This window comes from Boleophthalmus pectinirostris, unplaced genomic scaffold (genome assembly GCF_026225935.1).
Source record: "Boleophthalmus pectinirostris isolate CB_2022bp ecotype Guang Dong unplaced genomic scaffold, ASM2622593v1 HiC_scaffold_6, whole genome shotgun sequence".
In the NCBI taxonomy this organism is placed as follows: domain Eukaryota; kingdom Metazoa; phylum Chordata; class Actinopteri; order Gobiiformes; family Gobiidae; genus Boleophthalmus; species Boleophthalmus pectinirostris.
Genome location: NW_026571447.1, coordinates 38,366,841 through 38,385,813, shown reverse-complemented (window position 1 = coordinate 38,385,813; position 18,973 = coordinate 38,366,841). Strand labels below are relative to the sequence as shown.

At 39.5% G+C, this 18,973-nt stretch overlaps 1 protein-coding gene across 1 annotated transcript; it reads right to left on the bottom strand.

Annotated features, from left to right (window-relative positions):
- Positions 1 to 522: 522 nt before the first annotated feature.
- Positions 523 to 17,939, bottom strand: LOC110175571 (calcium homeostasis modulator protein 5-like). The gene is made up of 2 exons (XM_055163488.1): positions 16,969 to 17,939; positions 523 to 5,282 (listed from the first exon to the last, which is right to left on the bottom strand). The coding sequence occupies exons 1-2, from the start codon at positions 17,521 to 17,523 to the stop codon at positions 4,893 to 4,895; spliced, it is 945 nt and encodes a 314-aa protein (XP_055019463.1). The 5' UTR covers positions 17,524 to 17,939; the 3' UTR covers positions 523 to 4,892.
- Positions 17,940 to 18,973: the final 1,034 nt, after the last annotated feature.

Here is an 18,973-nt window from a genome sequence, read left to right as displayed (position 1 = left end):
AAAATATAAAAAACAGAACTACTACTACTACTACTACTACTACTACTACTACTACTGCTATTACCTCTTTTACTATTATTGCAACTAGAACAATTTTTGCAGCAAAAAATATAAAAAACAGAACTACTACTACTACTACTACTGCTATTACCTCTTTTACTATTGCAACTAGAACTATTTTACAAAAAGTGTGAAAAACAGAACTACTACTACTACTGCTACTACTACTGCTACTACTGCTGCTACTACTACTACTACACATACAAGTAAGTATACAAGTACTATAATACTACTGCTACTACCTCTTTTACTATTATTGCAGAACTACTACTACTACTACTACTACTGCTACTACTACTGCTACTACTACTACTGCCAATTATTACTGCTACTGCGAATACTAGTACTATAATACTATAATACTACTGCTACTACTGCATCTCGTCTTTCATTCTGTCATGAAGTAAAGTAGAAACGAGCAGTGGTACAAACAAGTATTTTTATTTTTCAGTATAAAAATGCAGACAAATGTAAACATACACTCATGCAGTAACACAAACAGAAGATTACAGAAAGACTTTTACATTTCTCTGGGGTTTAAGTGCAAACTCAAAACACAAAACTCACATATTTCGATCAACATTTTACCTTTTAGTGTCTGATACTCGTCAATGTTTATATGTTTAATAAGTTTCAGTTTTGTTTTTGAAGATTTGAGTCTCATGTTTGTGAATTTCGTGTTTTGTTTTGTGTCCTACTTTATGGAAAATGCTGTAAGTCTTGGACAGGATCATACTTCTAACCATTTTTCATTTATTTATTTTATTTAAACGAGAACAGAGCACAGAAAACATTCATCACAGGGAGAAAAGATGCTACGAGCTCCTTTCCGTCTGCAGTCCTTGGACACAAAATACATTAAACAACCTCTTTACATTCGACCAACTTTAACAAGAACGTTTCATAAGGAGGGTTTGAATAGATGTCTCCCTGGACAGATCACTAAATGGCTCAAACATGCATGGATGATACAGTATATAAACCTCTTTAGGCGTATTTGTGATGTTATAACACAATAGAAAGCTCTGAAAAGTCCGTTTTATTTAATACACCCCTTTACACAGATAATCACACCTGTGGTCCTTCGTGTCAAAAATGTACATCGACAAATACCAAAATTTTTTTTATAAAGTACAGATGTTTTGTCCAACTTTTTTTTATATCAGTGTCTTCATTTACTTCTGCTCTAATCATACATACTAAATATTATATATGATTTTGAAATTTTACACGTTAAATACCAGTTTTGTTTGTGGAAGTCTCAAATTATGTGCATGAAAAAAATGAAAAAATTTGATTTTTTTCTATGTTTTCCAACTAATTTTAATTTGCACACACACAAACTCACACACACTCCCAAACAAACACATTCAATGCACTTTGGAGCTGCTCTCGAACACACCCATATCATTTTTACATCAAATATCTAAAATATATAAAAAACATCTTTGGTCTTCAGTGTGGACTATACACAGTAAAAAGAAAAAAAAAAAAAAAAACCAAAAAGACACTAAAACTAAACATTTTGAAGGGGTTTAAATCAAAAAATTAAAATAAAACTGTCAAAATTCTGCCAGTAAACCAAGCTATTTTGAACGGAAGTCAATGGGACAAAAATGTACCGAAGGAGCACAGGTGTGATTATTTTGATTATAGACCGTTTGATGAATGTGATCTTGAAAAAAAAACACAGACACTAAAAATACATCACAAAATACACAAACTGGCCAATTTTGGTGCTATTTGGTGCAATAAAGTCAAAGTTATGCTAAAAAGTAAAGTTGCGATGTACAAAAATGTACCGAGGGGTGCGGGAGGGTGAAGTGTTAGTTTGACCTGAAGATAATTCTGCACATTAATAGTTGTCCAGTAACTGTGCGCTGGGAATGTAACGAAATCCAAATCTCTCAGTACGATATTATCATTTTGCTTTTAAAATACCTTGATAAGATTTTGGTGTGAATTATTTCCGTCATTATGCCAAGAATTCAAGTAAAAAACATATTTCTTCTTTGTCTGAGCTGAAATGAATCATGGGATATGTAGTTCCCGATGTTTATAAGCGTGTTGCTTCTATAAAACCTGCATTTAAGCAAAGAAACTTGTAATTCGACATATTGTGACAGCCCGCAATATAATTGTGAGACTTTTAACGATATGATATGATATTTCGATATGATATTTTATATATTTTTGTTATTGTTACATCCCTAACTTTCTTAAATACTCAGGTTTGAGGTTTATGTGCCTAATAATTGTGCACATGGTGTATGTTTGTAGATGAGAGGCCATGAAAGAAAGGCATTTAAATTTCACTTTTCAAAATAAAATCTTTTAAAACTGGATTAAAGCTGGACAAAAACATATTTTGTACTAATAAAAGGTTTCAAAACAAGACTAAATCTGAAAATCCTCCATTTCTTTGTGCTTATACTGACCCCTTGTGCCCAATGTTTGTATCTTTGGTCTCAAATGAAACAGAAAACGCAGACCAAAGTTCTTGTAAAGGTGTAAAAATACCTGCATTTAAGCAAAGAAACTTGTAATTCGATATATTGTGACAGCCCACGATATTATTGTGAGACTTTTGATGATACGATATCACGATATTTTGGTTATTGTTACATTCTGATTGTGCATGCATATATTTTCTCCTAAGAAAGGCAAAACGTCACTGTAACTTTCTTAAATACTCAGGTTTGAGGTTTATGTGCGTACAAATTAATTCTCATAAATACAACTTGCCTAATAATTGTGCACTTTTCATAATAAAATCTTCTTAAACTGGACTAAAGTTGGACAGAAACATGTTTTGTACTAACAGAATGTTTCAAAAAATGTTAGAAAGCAGGACGAAAGAAAGACTAAATCTGAAAATCCTCAATTTCTTTGTGCTTATACTGACCCCTTGTGCCCAATGTTTGTATCTTTGGTCTCAAATGAAACAGAAAACGCAGAGCAAAGTTCTTGTAAAGGTGCAAATGCAAGTAAATAAAAGTGAAAAAAATGCATAGCTGAGGTCCAAAAGCTATTTTTAAAATTTTTAAATAACATTTCGGCAAAAAAGCCTTCGTCAGATCAGTTTTTCTCACTTTAGATCACAGTATAAACTCTCTAACTTGAGTGTGCTTTGTATTTTTTCACTTTAAGTCAAAATTAGAAGAGCCTAGACATGTGTGAAATACCGACTACACTCTACACATTCATATCAGCTTCATTTTACTGAAGGCATCGAACTTTAAAGGTGCACTGTGTAACTTTTCTGGTGCATAGTTCCTCCACCTCCTTGTTTACTGCTTTATCTGGAATGTTCCACAGTTAAAAGTGCAATAGTATAGAGCAGTTTTCAAGGTTTTAAAGTATGTTTAGTGTAGAGATTCATTTAATCCTGAGAGTTCAAAATGTCAAATATCAGAACAGAGAAACAAAGGCCAGTGGTAGTTCCACATTAGACCTGGTTTAGACCTGGTTTAGACCTGGTGTGGACCTTGGCTCATCTTGCTTCATTTTTATCGCGTCATTTTCTTTTTAGTGGTGAAGTCCTAAACTAGAACACAAGGAATAAACCGGGACTAACCCAGGACTAACCCAGGACTAACCCAGAACTAACCCAGAACTAACCCAGAACTAACCCAGGACTAACCCAGAACTAACCCAGGACAAACTCAGGACTAACCCAGGGGTAAACTCATCTAAAACAGGACTAAAACAGGACTAAAATAGGACTAAAAAAGGACTTCAGCTCATCTCAATGTGTGTTCATCTTTGCAGAACTAAACCAAAACTAATCTAGAAGAACTAAACCAGGACTAAAACAAGACTTCTTAATGTCATGATCCATGTTTGTCATGGGTCTCTTCTCCGGGACATAGTGACGAAGCCTAGGCTAGAACTAGACTATCTTAATGCCACATCTAAACCAGGTCTAAACCAGGTCTAAACCAGGTCTAAACCAGCTGTGAACCATGTCCAAACCAGGTCCAAACCAGGTCCAAACCAGGTCTAAACCAGGTCTAAACCAGGCCAAAACACACCTGTCCACCTAGAACCACACATTTTGACAAAACTTTACAAACACGAGTGAGTCTGAAGCCGTATCTTGTCTCTCTGATTCCAGAGGGCGATCAGAGAGATGCACGGTCCGTTAATGTTCAAACAAATATGACAATACGTAAAAAAGAGAAGAAAAAAAATAACACAGAGTTTTAAAAACTGAGGAGGTTTCTTTAGAGTCAAGAATTAAAGCACCAAACTCTTCTTCATCACAGGTAAAAGAAGTTGTTATGAATGAAACAATGTTCAAGTGGAGATATTTTCTGCATTTGAGGGAGACGAGGCTTTGGTTGGACTGTTCCAAGTTTGGACGGAGGTTTTTCATGCTCTTTGGTCCGATTCAAGTCCTTTCTGGATTCAAACTGAATGTAGGAGGGACTGGCGGCTCAGGCAAGGCCTAAACCAGGTCTAAACCAGGACTAAACCAGGTCTAAACCAGGGTTTATTCAGTTCATCTTTGTGTCATGCTCTATGTGCACCACGGACCTCTTCTCAGGGGTGTAAATAAGACTAACCAGGTCTAAACCAAGTTTATCCAGGTCTAATCCAGGTCTAAATCAAGTCTAATCCAGGTGTAAACCAGGTCTAATCCAGGTCTAAACCAGGACCAAAGCAGGACTTGTTCATTTTATCTCCATGCCAAGCTCTTCGTCCATCATGGGCCTATTCTCAGGGGTTTAACTAAAACTAACCAGGTCCAAACCAGGTCTAAACCAGGTCTAAACTGGGTCTAAACCAGGTCTAATCCAGGTCTAAACCAGGTCTAAACCAGGATTTGTTCATCTCATCTCCATGCCACGCTCCTCGTCCATCACGGGCCTCTTCTCGGGGTGGTCGTCGCGGTCGGTTCCCTCCACGTACCTCTGGAGAGTACTGTAACACTGCTCGCTGCGGGTGAACGTGTACAGCGCTGAGATCTCTTCCCAGGCGCGGTGGTTGGGGAACGGGAAAGGCTCCGGGTCCTTGTTTTCGAAGAAGCTCTGCAGGTTCCTCTCGGCGAGTTTGGTGGCGTAATCCACGGCGAACGAGTCAAAACGCTCCTTCTCCTTGTCCATGTAGCGCTTCCAGAAGGTGAGCTGCAGGTAACTCACTTTGGAGCGGCAGTTTGTGTAGCAGGTCCCACACAGACCCACCAGGGCGGCCACGATGATGATGCACCAGCCCAGGATCTGCACGCAAACACAAGAGACACTTTCTTAATTTAAGTGGAATGAGAACTAGGTCTTACACTCCTGAAATGTGCTTAATTTAAGATATTTTAAAGGTTTCCCAGACTTTTTTTTTTCTGTGGACGCATATTTTAAAAGTCACAAACCTTCACGACCCAAATCAAAAATGATGTTCGTCCCACGGTCACCAGCCTCGGCGTCATCTTAGACAGTGATTTTAAATTTGATAAACAGATTAACAATGTTTTAAAATCAAGTTTTTATCATTTGCGACTTTTATCTAAAAGATAAAAAAGGTTTAACTTTAAACTATTTGAACAAGTTACGCACGCTTTTATTTCGTCGCGCCTGGACGACTGTAATGCACTTTATTCCGGCATTTCGCAAAACGCACTTTACCGACTACAGTTCTTCCAAAACTCTGCAGCGCGACTTTTAACAGGAACAAAAAGGAGAGAAGAGCACATCACCCCAATCCTCGCGTCTTTGCACTGGCTTCCTGTTAATTTTAGAATTGATTTTAAGATTTTATTGTTTGTTTTTAAAGCTTTGAATGGACTGGCCCCACAGTACATCTCGGACCTCATCCAAATTTATACCCCTGCGCTCTGAGGTCCGAGGTCCAGCTCCAGCTCAGGGCCTAAGACGAGACTTGAAACCAGGAGGACAGGAGCTTCTCTGTGGTCGACCCTAAACTCTGGAACGATCAACAGTGGAGAGTTTTAAATCTCGTCTGAAGACCCACTTTTATTCTCTGGCTTTTAACACCGCGGGAGTTGTGTGCCTCTGTGTCTTTTATTTATTTTTATGTGTTTTTATTGGTTTTACGGATTTAATTTATTTATTGGTTTATTTATTTCTATTCTATGATTTAGTTTTAATTTTTATTTTACTGGTTTTATTTTATTTTACTGGTTTTATTACTTTAAGACTAGTATTATTTTAGTAGTTTACTTTATCATCTTATTGTTGTTATTTTTTATGTATTTGTGCAGCACTTTGGAAACAGTTTGTTTGTGAAATGTGCTATAAAAATAAAGTGGATTGGACTGGACTGAAATCAGTCGACATTATTCGTAAATCAACAATTAGTATTACCGTATTTTTCGGACTATAAATTGCTCCGGAGAATAAGTCGCACCAGCCAAAAAATGCGTAATGAAGAAGAAAAAAACATATATAAATCATGCCGGAATATAAGTCGCACTTTTAGGGGAAATGTATTTTGTGAAATCAGAAACCAGGGACCGACATTTCATCTTGAAAGGCAAGTCCGAACAATAGAACAGAGAACAACAGACTGTCACATATGAACAGTTCTTCAGATAATTAAAACATAAACAACAGAACATAATGTAACGCAAATTTGTTAGGGTTAGAGGCAGACTACGGCCACAAAGGCTGCATCAGAAGATTGTCCTTTTAGAAGCCGGAGTGTGAATGAAGAGACAGACAGGAATTTGAAGTTTGGGTGAAGTATATTGAAAAGAAATTTTTACAAAGCGCAACAACAACAAAAACAAAATAGAAAATAAAAAACAATCCAGTTAAAGGTTGTATGGAGGATTTTTTTTTGTTTCAAATTGTCAGTGAAAGTTTAAAATACCATTACAGAGACACAGCGGCCTTGTAATTATGATGACCAAAAAAACCCCAATGAAAATCTATCAACTGTGGACGTAGTGAGGCCAAATAAACATCAGCCAATAGATAACGAGGCTCCCTCTTTATCTATTGGCTGTTAGGTTGTCAATCAAACTCCCTATGTTTCTAGTGTTATTGACTCGCCGATGCGCAGGGATTTCGTGGTTTATGCAGCTGTTCTTAGGTTTTTTCAAACTGTCGCTTTCTTGCAATTCACACAAAGTTTGTTGCGATGGTGGACGAGAATCCATGACCAGTTCACCGCAAAATAAAGTCAATTTTTGAGGTCGCTTGAAAGAAGACTAGAAGGGGAAAAGGAGTGAAGACAAACTGAGGTGATTCTTGGAGATTCCTTCCAGCGATGGTGCGACTGAAGCAGACGAAGGGTTTAAAGACTGACATGTTGGTCGCTAAAATATTTCTAGACAGGTCACTTCAACAGTAATTCTGAACGTGCACTGGCTGTAAACAAGCGTGATTTCTAGAGTAAGGAGGCGGGAGGAGGTGTTTCTACTGAGGGAGCTGGGGAGGAGGAAGGTGGTGTCACGCATGCACAACATTTGAAAAAGGACTGTCGCTGTATTTCTCTTCCCTTAAAAAATCCTCTATACAACCTTTAATCGGTATATTGATTCAAGTTAATCTTAGTTCAGGTTCTGGGTGAGCTCGCCATCAATCGGTTTCTAGTTGAGTTGAGAATTTCTGCGAGGCTGGAGTTCAATCAGTCCATAGGAAAAAAAACCCTGACCTTTGAATTTCGAGTTGCGATCTTCTCTCCAAACACGGCCCGGTTTGTATGAATCTCTACGGAGGCTCTAAATGTGGATGTTGTAAGATTCGTAGTTTAAAAGTTTATTGAAATTGTTTGCCGACGCCCAGACCACGCCACAGCCACAGCGGAGCAGAGGAGGAGGAAGTGACACGGTGACCCCGCAACTTAAAGGAAGTGGGAGAGATCGGGGTAAAGCAGAATTGACCCGCAACAATAAAAGTGTCTCAGATGCGGGTTACAATAAGTTTACCAAACTCTCCATCTCACTCCAAATCACTAAATCCATCGAATTCTTCATCCTCGGTGTCACTTCTGCACGACTTCTGGAGATAAACCATAGATCCACGAGGTGAACAGAGCGTCTCCTCTTTGCTGTGTCGCTGTCGTCAGACTCAGCATCAGTTCCAGTTAGAATTATTCTGGTCTTTCTGAATCCCGACAGGATGGTTTCGGTGTCACTGAAGTCCAGACTTTGTCCATCCATCCAGTGACTTCAGGAAAGTTTCACGGTTCATCCTCCCGGTGTCACAAGTTTCTCTCTCACTCCAAACTTTCTTTCTGCTGCTCGATTACCGTTTTCGGCTGAATATTTCACTATTTGCAGCGAGCTATTTCTACAGGAGGCATGCGGAATAGAGCGCAATAGACGGTTCGCAAAAACTCCAGAAGTGCAAGTTCGGGCACCAGCCAATCAGCGAAGAGCCAAACATTCTGTGTTGGCAACGATTCCTGAGATCGAGGATTTAAAGCTGGAACAAAGAGAATGTTTGGTGAATTTTATCAAGGGGAAAGACGTTATTGTGCTTCCTCCTATGGGATTTGGGAAAAAGCTTAATATACCAGTTTGCCCCGTTAGCGGCGCATTACATACGTCACGACCAAATAGCAGCGATTGGTTAAATAAAAAAAGTACCCGCCTACCGTCAAGTGAACGAATCCTAAAAGGCTTAGGGATTGTGCAATCAAAACTGCACATAGGTATAGGGAATGTGCAATAATTAAATCTGCACATAGGCTAAGGGAATGTGCAATAATTATAACTAAAACTGCACATAGGCTTAGGGAATGTGCAATCAAAACTGCACATAGGCTTAGGGAATGTGCAATCAAAACTGCACATAGGCTTAGGGAATGTGCAATAATCAATATGATGAATGAACAGAAGAATGCAAGGGCCTGTTAAGGATAATTTAAGGGTCGTGTTGGTGCATCACTCGTGGTCATACTGGTCTCATATTTACTTTGTTTTATGGTGTTTGTTTATGTGCTGCTTTGTGTTGTGTTGTCCTGTTTTTTTTTTGATAAAACATGTTACCCCCTGTCCCAAGACAAATTTCTCCCATGGGAGACAATAAAGGATTATCTTATCTTATCTTATCTAATGCTGAGAGGTCACACGGTTTCCACGAAGTTAAAAAGGCTGATGAACCATGTGCCGTCACTGTTTAAACAAAAGGCACTTCCGATAAAATATTTTGTTGTTTTTACCCGCAAGTGTTCTCGTGTAAACAGGCCCATAGAGACTCCTGGTTTAGTCTTGTTTTAATCCTGGTTCAGTCCTGGTCCCTCATGTCTCTATAGGACAGTAGTGCAGATTTCATGAGCCTATACAGGTTGTTTTCACCGTTGCCAGTAGATTCGGTTTGACATTTAAGTTGTAGGGCGTTTTATATTTGTAATTTTTTTTATCTTTCACATCGGGAGAAGTGGGTGGATGGCGGACCCTTGCATAAGCACGTTCACTACACCCCGGCTTTTGCATCATCGTATGCACACAAGACATTGCGACACTCTTGTTTAGGGTGATCAGACGTCCCTGTTTACCCGGGACAGTCCCAGTGTTGAGCCCTGTGTCCCCTGTCCCGTCAGATTTATACAAAACCACTGATTTCTCCCAGTTTTACACAAGAAATATCCCTGATGTCCCTATTTTTGATCAATTTGATTCCTACCAACAGTAAAGAGAGAAATACATTGTCATTTGTTTAGGTAAAATACAGAAAATCTGCTTAAAAACAACCAAAACCACAAAGAAAATGTGACTAGAGAGACTATGAGAACAGTTTTCAGTTTTATTATTACCAACCACCAAAAAAAACGGGGATGTCCCAGTTTTTTTTATTAAAATTCCAATCACCCTACTCTCGTTCATGTTATATTGTTACCTCATTAAAAACAGTCCTGGAGTTGTGTTTAGTTTCACTCACACATGTTATATTTACTCAAAACATTAATATAACTATTGATTTTAAGTTTATAGATTTGATTAATCTGTTCTAGACCTCAGACAAATCAGTCTCATATAAAGACTAAGAAAATGTTAAAATTTATTTGTGAGAGTCAATTTTAAGACTCCACTTTTTGCTGTGTGCTGTATCTATTGTCTAAAGAAAGAGTGTTTTAATTCTCATTGCGGTTTTGGTATTAGAAGTGAGTACTGAGTCTCTTCCTGATCATTTCTCTGCATGTTCGTGCGGTTACAGAGACGATGACAAACGATCTCATGTTTCAAATTCCTCAGGCTGAAGAAAGAGACGTTTGTCCAACAGAAAACACCAAAGCACCAGCCAATGACAAACAAGTGGAACAGGAGAGGAAGTCACTTTATTTGAATGAGCTGTATCTTATATTTTTTCACTGCAAAGTCATAGAGCGGTTTTCAGATGACACAGTATTCTATAGACCAATATAATTTAATAAAGTAAAATAAAGTAAATACAGCTAAAATGTAGATTTTTGTAGTAACAGTGAGTTACTGGGTCTAGTATATTACAATAAAGATTTGTGAATAAACTTTTTGGCAATTTCATGACAAAGTACAATGTGATTAATAAGGAAATCTGGCTCTTGCCCTCCATCTCAAAGTATAACATCACATTCTATTCGATAGGTATTGGTGATTTTCAGATTCTAGAGTGTGATGTTGATCCCAGATGGGGGGCAAGAGACAGATTTTCCTATTAATTACATTGTACTTTACCACGAAATATCAGAAAGGAAAATTCCCAAAAATGGAATCTGATCATGTCTATTACTGACTAGACACAAGATCACGCTATATGATTATATCTGCAGTTGAACAAGATTGATTTTAGCTGCCCCCATTTGTATTAAATAACACTGGAAGTTTGCATGCAGCTCTTCCCAATATCATCCAGCTGCGGACACATACGGCCGTTCTCGTGCTATGGCCGTTCCCGTGTGGGTGGGGGCTCCGTTCCTTGTCACTGTCAACATCCGGTTCTCTCAACATCAACATCTGGATTAACAGCTTTCCATAGTTAAAGTTTTCTCAAAGAGACGTTTCCAAATAACATTTAGTTACAGAGTAAACACTAAGACAAATACATGACGTGTGTCCAATTACTTCTTAATCAATGTGATTTACGTTTAGGACCGAGCACAGTCAGACTTCAACTAACATCGAACTAGTTTGATAATGCAGCGAGTGGCTATAGAAGGTTTAGAGTCTAGAGAGAAAAAGAGGAGGGGATGAGAGAGAGGAATAATGAGTGCGGGGACAGGGAGAGATGTGGCTATAACTGTAGACTGTATGAATTTAGGCTACAACACCATTATTTCAGGGACAAAAGGAGCTCATTGGTTACAAAGTTTAATGATTTCCTCATTGATTCTGCAGAAATCTGTGATGTTTTTATGTCCCCTGTGATATATTTTTTTCCTTCCTTCCTTTTTTCCCCTTTTCCTCATAAGCAGTCATATTTGTTTTGATACAGACGGACCATGCGTGTCCCTGATTAGCTAATCCACCTGTCAATCATGCTCATCTGAACTTGGGGAGAGTCCTGACTGACTCAAATCTTCATAAAGTTTTGGAGAAGTGTGCATTCCGAATCTGGCAAATTAAACTTAAGCCGGGGGTACACTATACGATTTTTATTCCTTTTTGAGGCGATTTTTCACTCGTGCGACTGTCGTGTTTCATGTAGTAAACATGGGGTTACAAAAACTGATTAATCCCTCACAAACAGCTCCCGACTGGCAGTTGTAGGTTGCAAGAAAATCAAACCTGTCTGAAATCCAGTCGCCTTTCCTGAGGGATTTGCACTGCTGAAGTCGTTCTTATTAGCCTGGCTGGTGCCACCTAGTGCCTCCGCTCAATTTCATGTCTCTCCAGTGACTAAATCGGGAATCAGAATACACCAGGGATGTCCAAACTTTTTCATCAAGGGCCACATATCTAAACACAGATGAAGCAGAGGTCCGATCGAGGACCGTAGACTCGGGCTCAATACAGGGAATAATTGAAATATGAGCATGTTTAACACGTTAGAATTAGAAACACGTTACATCAGGCTTTATTCATGCTAAAATCATTAATCATGCCTGCACTAGACAGTTCGCAAAAACCCCAGAAGTGCAAGTCCGGGCACCAGGCAATCAGCGAAGAGTCATACATTCTGTGTTGCCGACGATTCCCGAGATTTAAAGGGATAGTTCGAATTTTTTTGACATGAATCTGTATGTCATCCCCGTGACCAGTGTCGTGCATCCACACTGACTTACCCCCGACAGCGTCCGGTGAGCCGAGATACTGGCACAAGTTGGCTGGGGACAGTAAAATAAAGCGTTTTTCTTCTCAAAACAATATGTGTTCAAAAGAGTGATAGATTTGCATCACAAAACCACTGTCGAATAAAAAGTCAGACCTCATAATCGCTTGGCACTATTTTCTCTCCGTTCATATCACTGTGCGCGGCCGCCAGGGGACAGCAGCGCCTGGTTCACTTTGTTTACTCCTCGGAATGTTAGCGACAACGTGTCTGAATACAACACCGACAGTAAACACATTGCCTTTACCACAAAGCCAAGGGGAGATCATGTCAAAAAATCCGAACTATTGTGGGAAATATTATGTGGTGGTCATGCTAATTCACCTAATATTAGGCAGGCAAGGCAAGCAAGGCAAGTTTATTTGTATAGACTACACAAAGTAATTCAAAGGCTTTACAGAATAAGAAACATTAAATCATAATAAAAACAAATCAAAACATAAATAATCATGAAGATAAAATTAAAAAAGAGAGACATAAATTGGAGAGAAGAGTGCGGAATGAAAACCTTTCAGTTATATGCACAGTTAAACAGAAATGTTTTGAGTCTGGATTTAAACAGCGTCACAGAAGAGGCCTGTCTCACATGTTCAGGAAGGCTGTTCCAGGTTTTAGCTGCATGAACCTGAAACGCTGACTCCCTTGTTTAGTTCTGACTCTGGGCACCAGCAGGAGGCCGGTCCCTGAGGTCCTCAGAGTGCGAGATGTTCATATGACACTAACATGTCACAGATTGTACTTTGGTGCTCGGCCATGGAGAGACTTGTACACAAGCAGAGCTGCTTTAAAGTCTATTCTCTGAGGCACAGGAAGCCAGTGCAGAGACCTGAGCACAGGACTTATGTGCTCGTACTTCCTAGTTCGAGTAAGGACCGAGCTGCAGCATTCTGGATGTTCTGCAGCTGTCTCACAGCTCGTTTGGAAGACCAGTGAGCAGACCATTACAGTAGTCTAACCTACTGGACAAATGCATGGATAAGTTTCCCAAGTCTGCTTTAGACAGTAAACCTTTGATTTTTGCTATGTTTTTTAGATGGTAAAAGGCTGCAGATGTTATTGATTTTATGTGACTGTTAAAGTTCATATTATGGACTTTGGAATGACAACAGGGTGGAAAACACGTATGACTATCTATAGGTCTACATAACATGTTTTTTCTGTACTTGGAGTGCCATAAAGAACATGTTTTTCTGGACTTTGAGATGCCACGAAGCAGAAAAACGGACATATGTGGACCCCGTGGCATGTTCCCACCCATGATAAGGTGCACTGGGTCAGCAGTATTGTTCATTTTCTTGCTGTATATGCTAAATCAACAAGTTAATGTTTTGTCAAGATGTAGTATAAAGCTACCCCTGATTTTGAGTTGGTCAGACGTCGTCCGGGGTGGCAGTTGTACTTGGAAATCAACTTGAATCTCTCTCAATGGAAATGCTGAAATAAAGTGGCATGTTCTCTCGGATTCTCCATCTCCTGTGCTTCTTTTTAGGACACGCATTGAACCTTCCGAAAAAACCCACACTATCCCTTTAAATCTCGGGAATCGTCGGCAACACAGAATGTATGACTCTTCGCTGATTGGCTGCCAGAACAAAAGAGAATGTTTGGTGAATTTTATCAAGGGGAAAGACGTTATTATCCTTCTTTTGAGATTTGAGAAAAGCTTAATATACCAGTTATCCCTGTTAGCGGCGCATTACATACATCACGACCAAACAGCAGCGACTGGTTAAATAAAAAAAGTACCCGCCTCCTGTCGAGTGAACGAATCCTAATGCTGCGAGGTCAGACGGTTTCTACGAAGTGAAACCGGCTGATGAATCAGGCTATGTTCATATAGTGTGAGCACATGAATCTGTCATGTAGAAACAGAGGGAGGACCCAAAACGCAGGACTGCTTCAAAGTATTTAATGACCAATCCCAAAAAAAAATCCAAAACTTGAACTAAAATGCCATGACACGAGACAAGGAGAAACTTTGACAGAGACAATGGACCAACAAAGGGCAGAGGAGAACACAGGGTATAAATGCACACAGACACAGGTGAAGCACATGAGGGCGGCAAACAATCAAGACAGGAAGTAAAACTCAAAACTACAAGCTGACAGGACAAATGTCAAAATAAAGCACTAAAGGCAAACTACACTACAGGAAAGACATATTAAAATAAGCAAAAACAATGACTACAAAACATGAACCATGAGTTGTGAACTTTTAAACCCTCTGATTTGGTCGTTTTGTTTGAGGTGGAGCTGAGTGAAACCGATCCAGTCATCAGGCTAAGTTACAGGTCAGATCTGTGGAGAGGTGACTAACCCTTCAGAAAGAACTCTCAGTGTCTTTAAATAAACATTAAATCCTTCCGTGTGACATTCCAGACAAAGCAAAAACATTTCAAGTAGGTGGTGGAGCCTTGGTTTGAATAGTCAGTATTTACATGATTTACATTTTTAGAACCTTATTTTTTATGCTACAATAAAAGATTCCTGCCAGTGGAACAAGGAATTTGAAATATTTTCATTTTTCAGTCGTATTTGAATGAATGAGTCATATTTCCTTGTGTGCAGTGACAAAGTGACAACAGGAGGATTTAAAGAGGAGACAGAGACGAGTGGAGACGTGCAGGAGCAAAGTACCACCTCGTAAAAATCACTTTACAACTAAAGGAAACTCTAAAGGTGAGGGCGGCAGAAATGTGGTCAACAAGATAATCATGAGCGTATAAAATGAGCACATACTTGGCATATTTGTACAGGTTTGTCACAATAGTTACTGTGTCAATGTTAATGTCTGGAAACATGAACCTCGAACAAGACATTTATGACACATGTGACACGTTTCTGCTGTGAACGAGTCTCACTTCTGTCAACTACTGGAAACAAAAACTCTAATAAACACACGGTCGTTTTAACAATATCTTCTCCCGTTTCACAAAAATAAAACATTTCCAACACTTGAACACTTCCAAATACATTTATAAGCAACAGAACTGAACTAATGTTTAAATTTAAATACTAAAGTGGCACTTCGGTATTTAAGGGTAACTTGTTCATTAATTCAACGTTACAGTCGGTGTCATCAACATTCCCTGTGGATGTGATGCAAACTGTGAGACGTTTTTCTTGAAAATCAAACTCGGGACCATGAAAGCTCGGACTGATCACAGACTCCTGAAAATGTGCTGTTTAAATCAATTTTGGAGTTTTCAGACAATTGTAAAACTTATTTGACTGTTTGTTAATGTGTGTGTTATGTCTCCATAGCAACCGGTGAACCTTCTGCCAACACACATACATGTAGGACACCCCCGGCACGATATCACTACAAGTATCAAGTATCAATAGTCAGTTAATACTTGCACTGATAAATTAATAGTGTTATAGTATTTATATTAGGGTTGGGATATTTACGCGTTAATTACAATGAATTCATTACAAAGAAAATAATGCATTAAAAATATGAATGTATTTTATCGCAGTTTGCCAAACAACACTGAACGTTTGTCAGTGCACCATGTCGTCGTACGACAATTATACTGACGCACACAGTTCTGGCTACAACAGTGAAGAATAAAAGTGCTCTTGATCTGCTGGACGGTACATTTCTATAAAAAAAAAACGACTCGATGAAAGTATCGACCAAGGCGTCGTTTATTGCAAACTGTGCAGAAAAGAGTTTACAGATCACAGAAGCACTTCAACCCTACGACACCAGTTAAATGAAAACATGTGACAGCTGCACAGAACCTGCTGGAGCTGTTGGCGGGAGCAGTTCTGATCCGAGTACAAACAAGAGACGTCAGAGCCCAAACTCAAACAAACGACGGGCTTCAGGAAGAAAATGAGTATAAATGAGTAAGGCAAAGATTGTTATGTGATTAATTGACATTCATTATTAATTCCAAAGCCTGTAATGAATTTGATTATTTTGTTTTAATCAAGTCCCTTTTTTAGCCAAGCTGGCGCCAGTTGTGGGCCAAACACAAAATATTTATTGAAAAATTTCAAAACATCTGCATGTTTTCTTTTCTTTCGAGATCTGTAATGTTAAACCTTTTCTAATTAAAATAAATGTTTAATAATAGTTTTGCTTAAACATAAATAATGTCGTTATAAAATGTAGCCGACGGGCAGTTCTAATACATACTTGATATGATCTCCTGGGCCAAATATAATTATATTGCAGACCAAATTTGGCCCCTGGGCCTGAGTTTGACATGTCTGCACTAGACGGTTTACAAGAACCCCGGAAGTGTGAGTTCGGGCACCAGCCAATCAGTAAAGAGTCAGACATTCTGTGTTGGTAACGATTCCCGAGATCGAGGATTTAAAGCCGAAACAAAGAGAATGTTTGGTGAATCTTATCAAGAGGAAAGACGTTATTGTCCTTCTTCCTACGGGATTTGGGAAAAGCTTAATATACCAGTTAGCCCCATTAGCGGTGCATTACATACATCATGACCAAACAGCAGCGATAGGTTAAATAAAAGAAAGTACCTGCCTAATGTCGAGTGAATGAATCCTAACACTGCGAGGTCAGACGGTTTCCACGAAGTGAAATGGATTAGTGATGGATCAGTCCACCCCTCTTTGTACTACAGACACTAAATAAATCAATAAATAACTGTGTGTTGCTGCAGTCCCTCCTCCCACCGCCAGATGCCGCCGCCGCGCTCTGACCCTGTGACCCTCTCACCTGCGACTGCGCCCTGAACATCAGCAGCAGCTCCATCCTCTCGTTGGGCGTCAGGCTGGAGCGGTCGCAGGGCACGTGGGCCAGCTCCTCCCGGCATTTCATCGTCTTATTCACGCAAAACAAATTCACCACCACGGTGTCGTCCAGCCCGCTCACCGCGCACTCGTAAAACGTCCCGTTCAGCAGCGCCACGGACAGCCACATGATCGGGGCCACGCACGCTCCCGAGAAGATACTGAGCAGGACCCTGAGGCAGTTGAAGCAGTTCCCTCGAGGACAAAGTTTCAACGGGTTTAAGCAGCAGCCGGTGTAGAGTCTCCACAGTCTCGCGCTCATGAAGAGACCGAGAAGGAGCAAAACCGCAGCAGGGCCGAGCAAAAACGTTAATCCGTATGCAAAATTTTGTCCACGATTGCATGGACATTGGAAAGAAACCATGGAAAACACTCTCTCTCCTCCGATCGTGAGGAGCGCCATGAAGCTGTAGCCGATTGTGGCTTTTTGGTTCATGAAAAAACGCAGGACGGTCTGAAAGTTGTCCATGATTTCCGGCATTTTCTGCAAACGCTTAAAGAGAGGAGAGAAGAGACACAGAGAGAGTGAGACAGAAGAAAAGCAAAACAAGCCAAGCCTCTCTAAGCTCCGCCTGAAAACAGGAAACCCCCAGGCTCTGCTGTCTCCACTCCTCCGACACTACAAAACAGAAAAAGCTTAGACTCTTAAACTAAAGCTTTTTGTCAGATTTTACTCAAGTTTTATGTTACTCAAGTTACTTAAGATTATTTATTTTTGGTTTAAATTAAAATATTTGCTTTGAGTTTACACAAAAAAGAAAGAAGAATGACAGAGAAGAACATGAAATATTTTGCAGTGCACAGACGCTGTCATCTCACTCAGCAGATGGACGACAGGAGCAGGACTAGACCAGGACTAGACCAGGACTAGACCAGGACTAGATCAGGACTAAACCAGAACTAGATCAGGACTAGATCAGGATTAAACCAGGACTAAACCAGAAATAAAAAAAAAAAAAAAAAAAAAAAAACAGAACTAGATGAAGGCTAAATCAGAACAAAACCAGAACTAGACCCAAACTAAAGCAGGTTTAGACCAAGACTAAACCAGGACTAAGCAATGACTAGACTCGAACTAAACCAGGACTGGAGCAGGACTAAACCAGAAGTAAACAAGGACTAAATCAGAAAAAACAACAAACAACAAAAAAAAAAAAACAGACTAGACCAGAACAAAACCAGGACTATACCTGAAAAAACAAAACAAAAACAAGACTAGACCCAAACTAAACCAGGACTAAACCAGAACTAGACCAAGTCTAAATCAGAAAAAAACAAAGGACTGGATCCAAACTAAACCAGGACTAGTCCTGAACGAAACCAGGACTAGACTCAAACTAAACCACAACTAGATGCAAACTAAACCAGGACTAGACCAGGACTAGACTGAAACAAAAAAAAGAACTAGATCAGGACTAAACAGAACAAAACAGGACTAAACCATGACTAGACCAAGACTAAACAAGGACTAAACCAGAACTTGACCAAGACTAAATCAAAACAAAACCAAAACCAGACCAGGACTAAACCAGGAGCAGAATTGAACTAAACCATGTAGAACTATAACAGAACTAGACCAGAACCAGGACTAAACCAGAACTATATCAAGACTGAAATCAAGAATCAAACCACGTTTAAAATCTAAATAAATCTGGACTAGATCTGGGTTTAAGTCACTCTCCACATGCAAAAATGTCCACATGAACTAAAAACTGTTTTGTTTTTTGTTTTTTCCCCGTGCAGGTGGGACTAAAGCCGGTCCGAGGTCTAGAGCCGTTTCATGTCCCTCTTTTGGTTTCATGTCCCTCTTTTCCACTTTCATAATTGACGGGAAGAGGAACGGCTGCAGAAGAAGAGGAACTGCAGGGCCGAATAAACCAGTTCTGCACGATTATTGTTGTTATTCATCACGACATTCTACAGGCCAATAT

Excerpts from the sequence above, each read along its gene's own strand:
- LOC110175571 (XM_055163488.1), bottom strand. The coding sequence starts at position 17,523 with ATGCCGGAAATCATGGACAACTTTCAGACCGTCCTGCGTTTTTTCATG. Across the intron at positions 5,283-16,968 it reads TGTTCAGGGCGCAGTCGCAG|ATCCTGGGCTGGTGCATCAT; the intron begins GTGAGAGGGTCA and ends GTTTGCGTGCAG.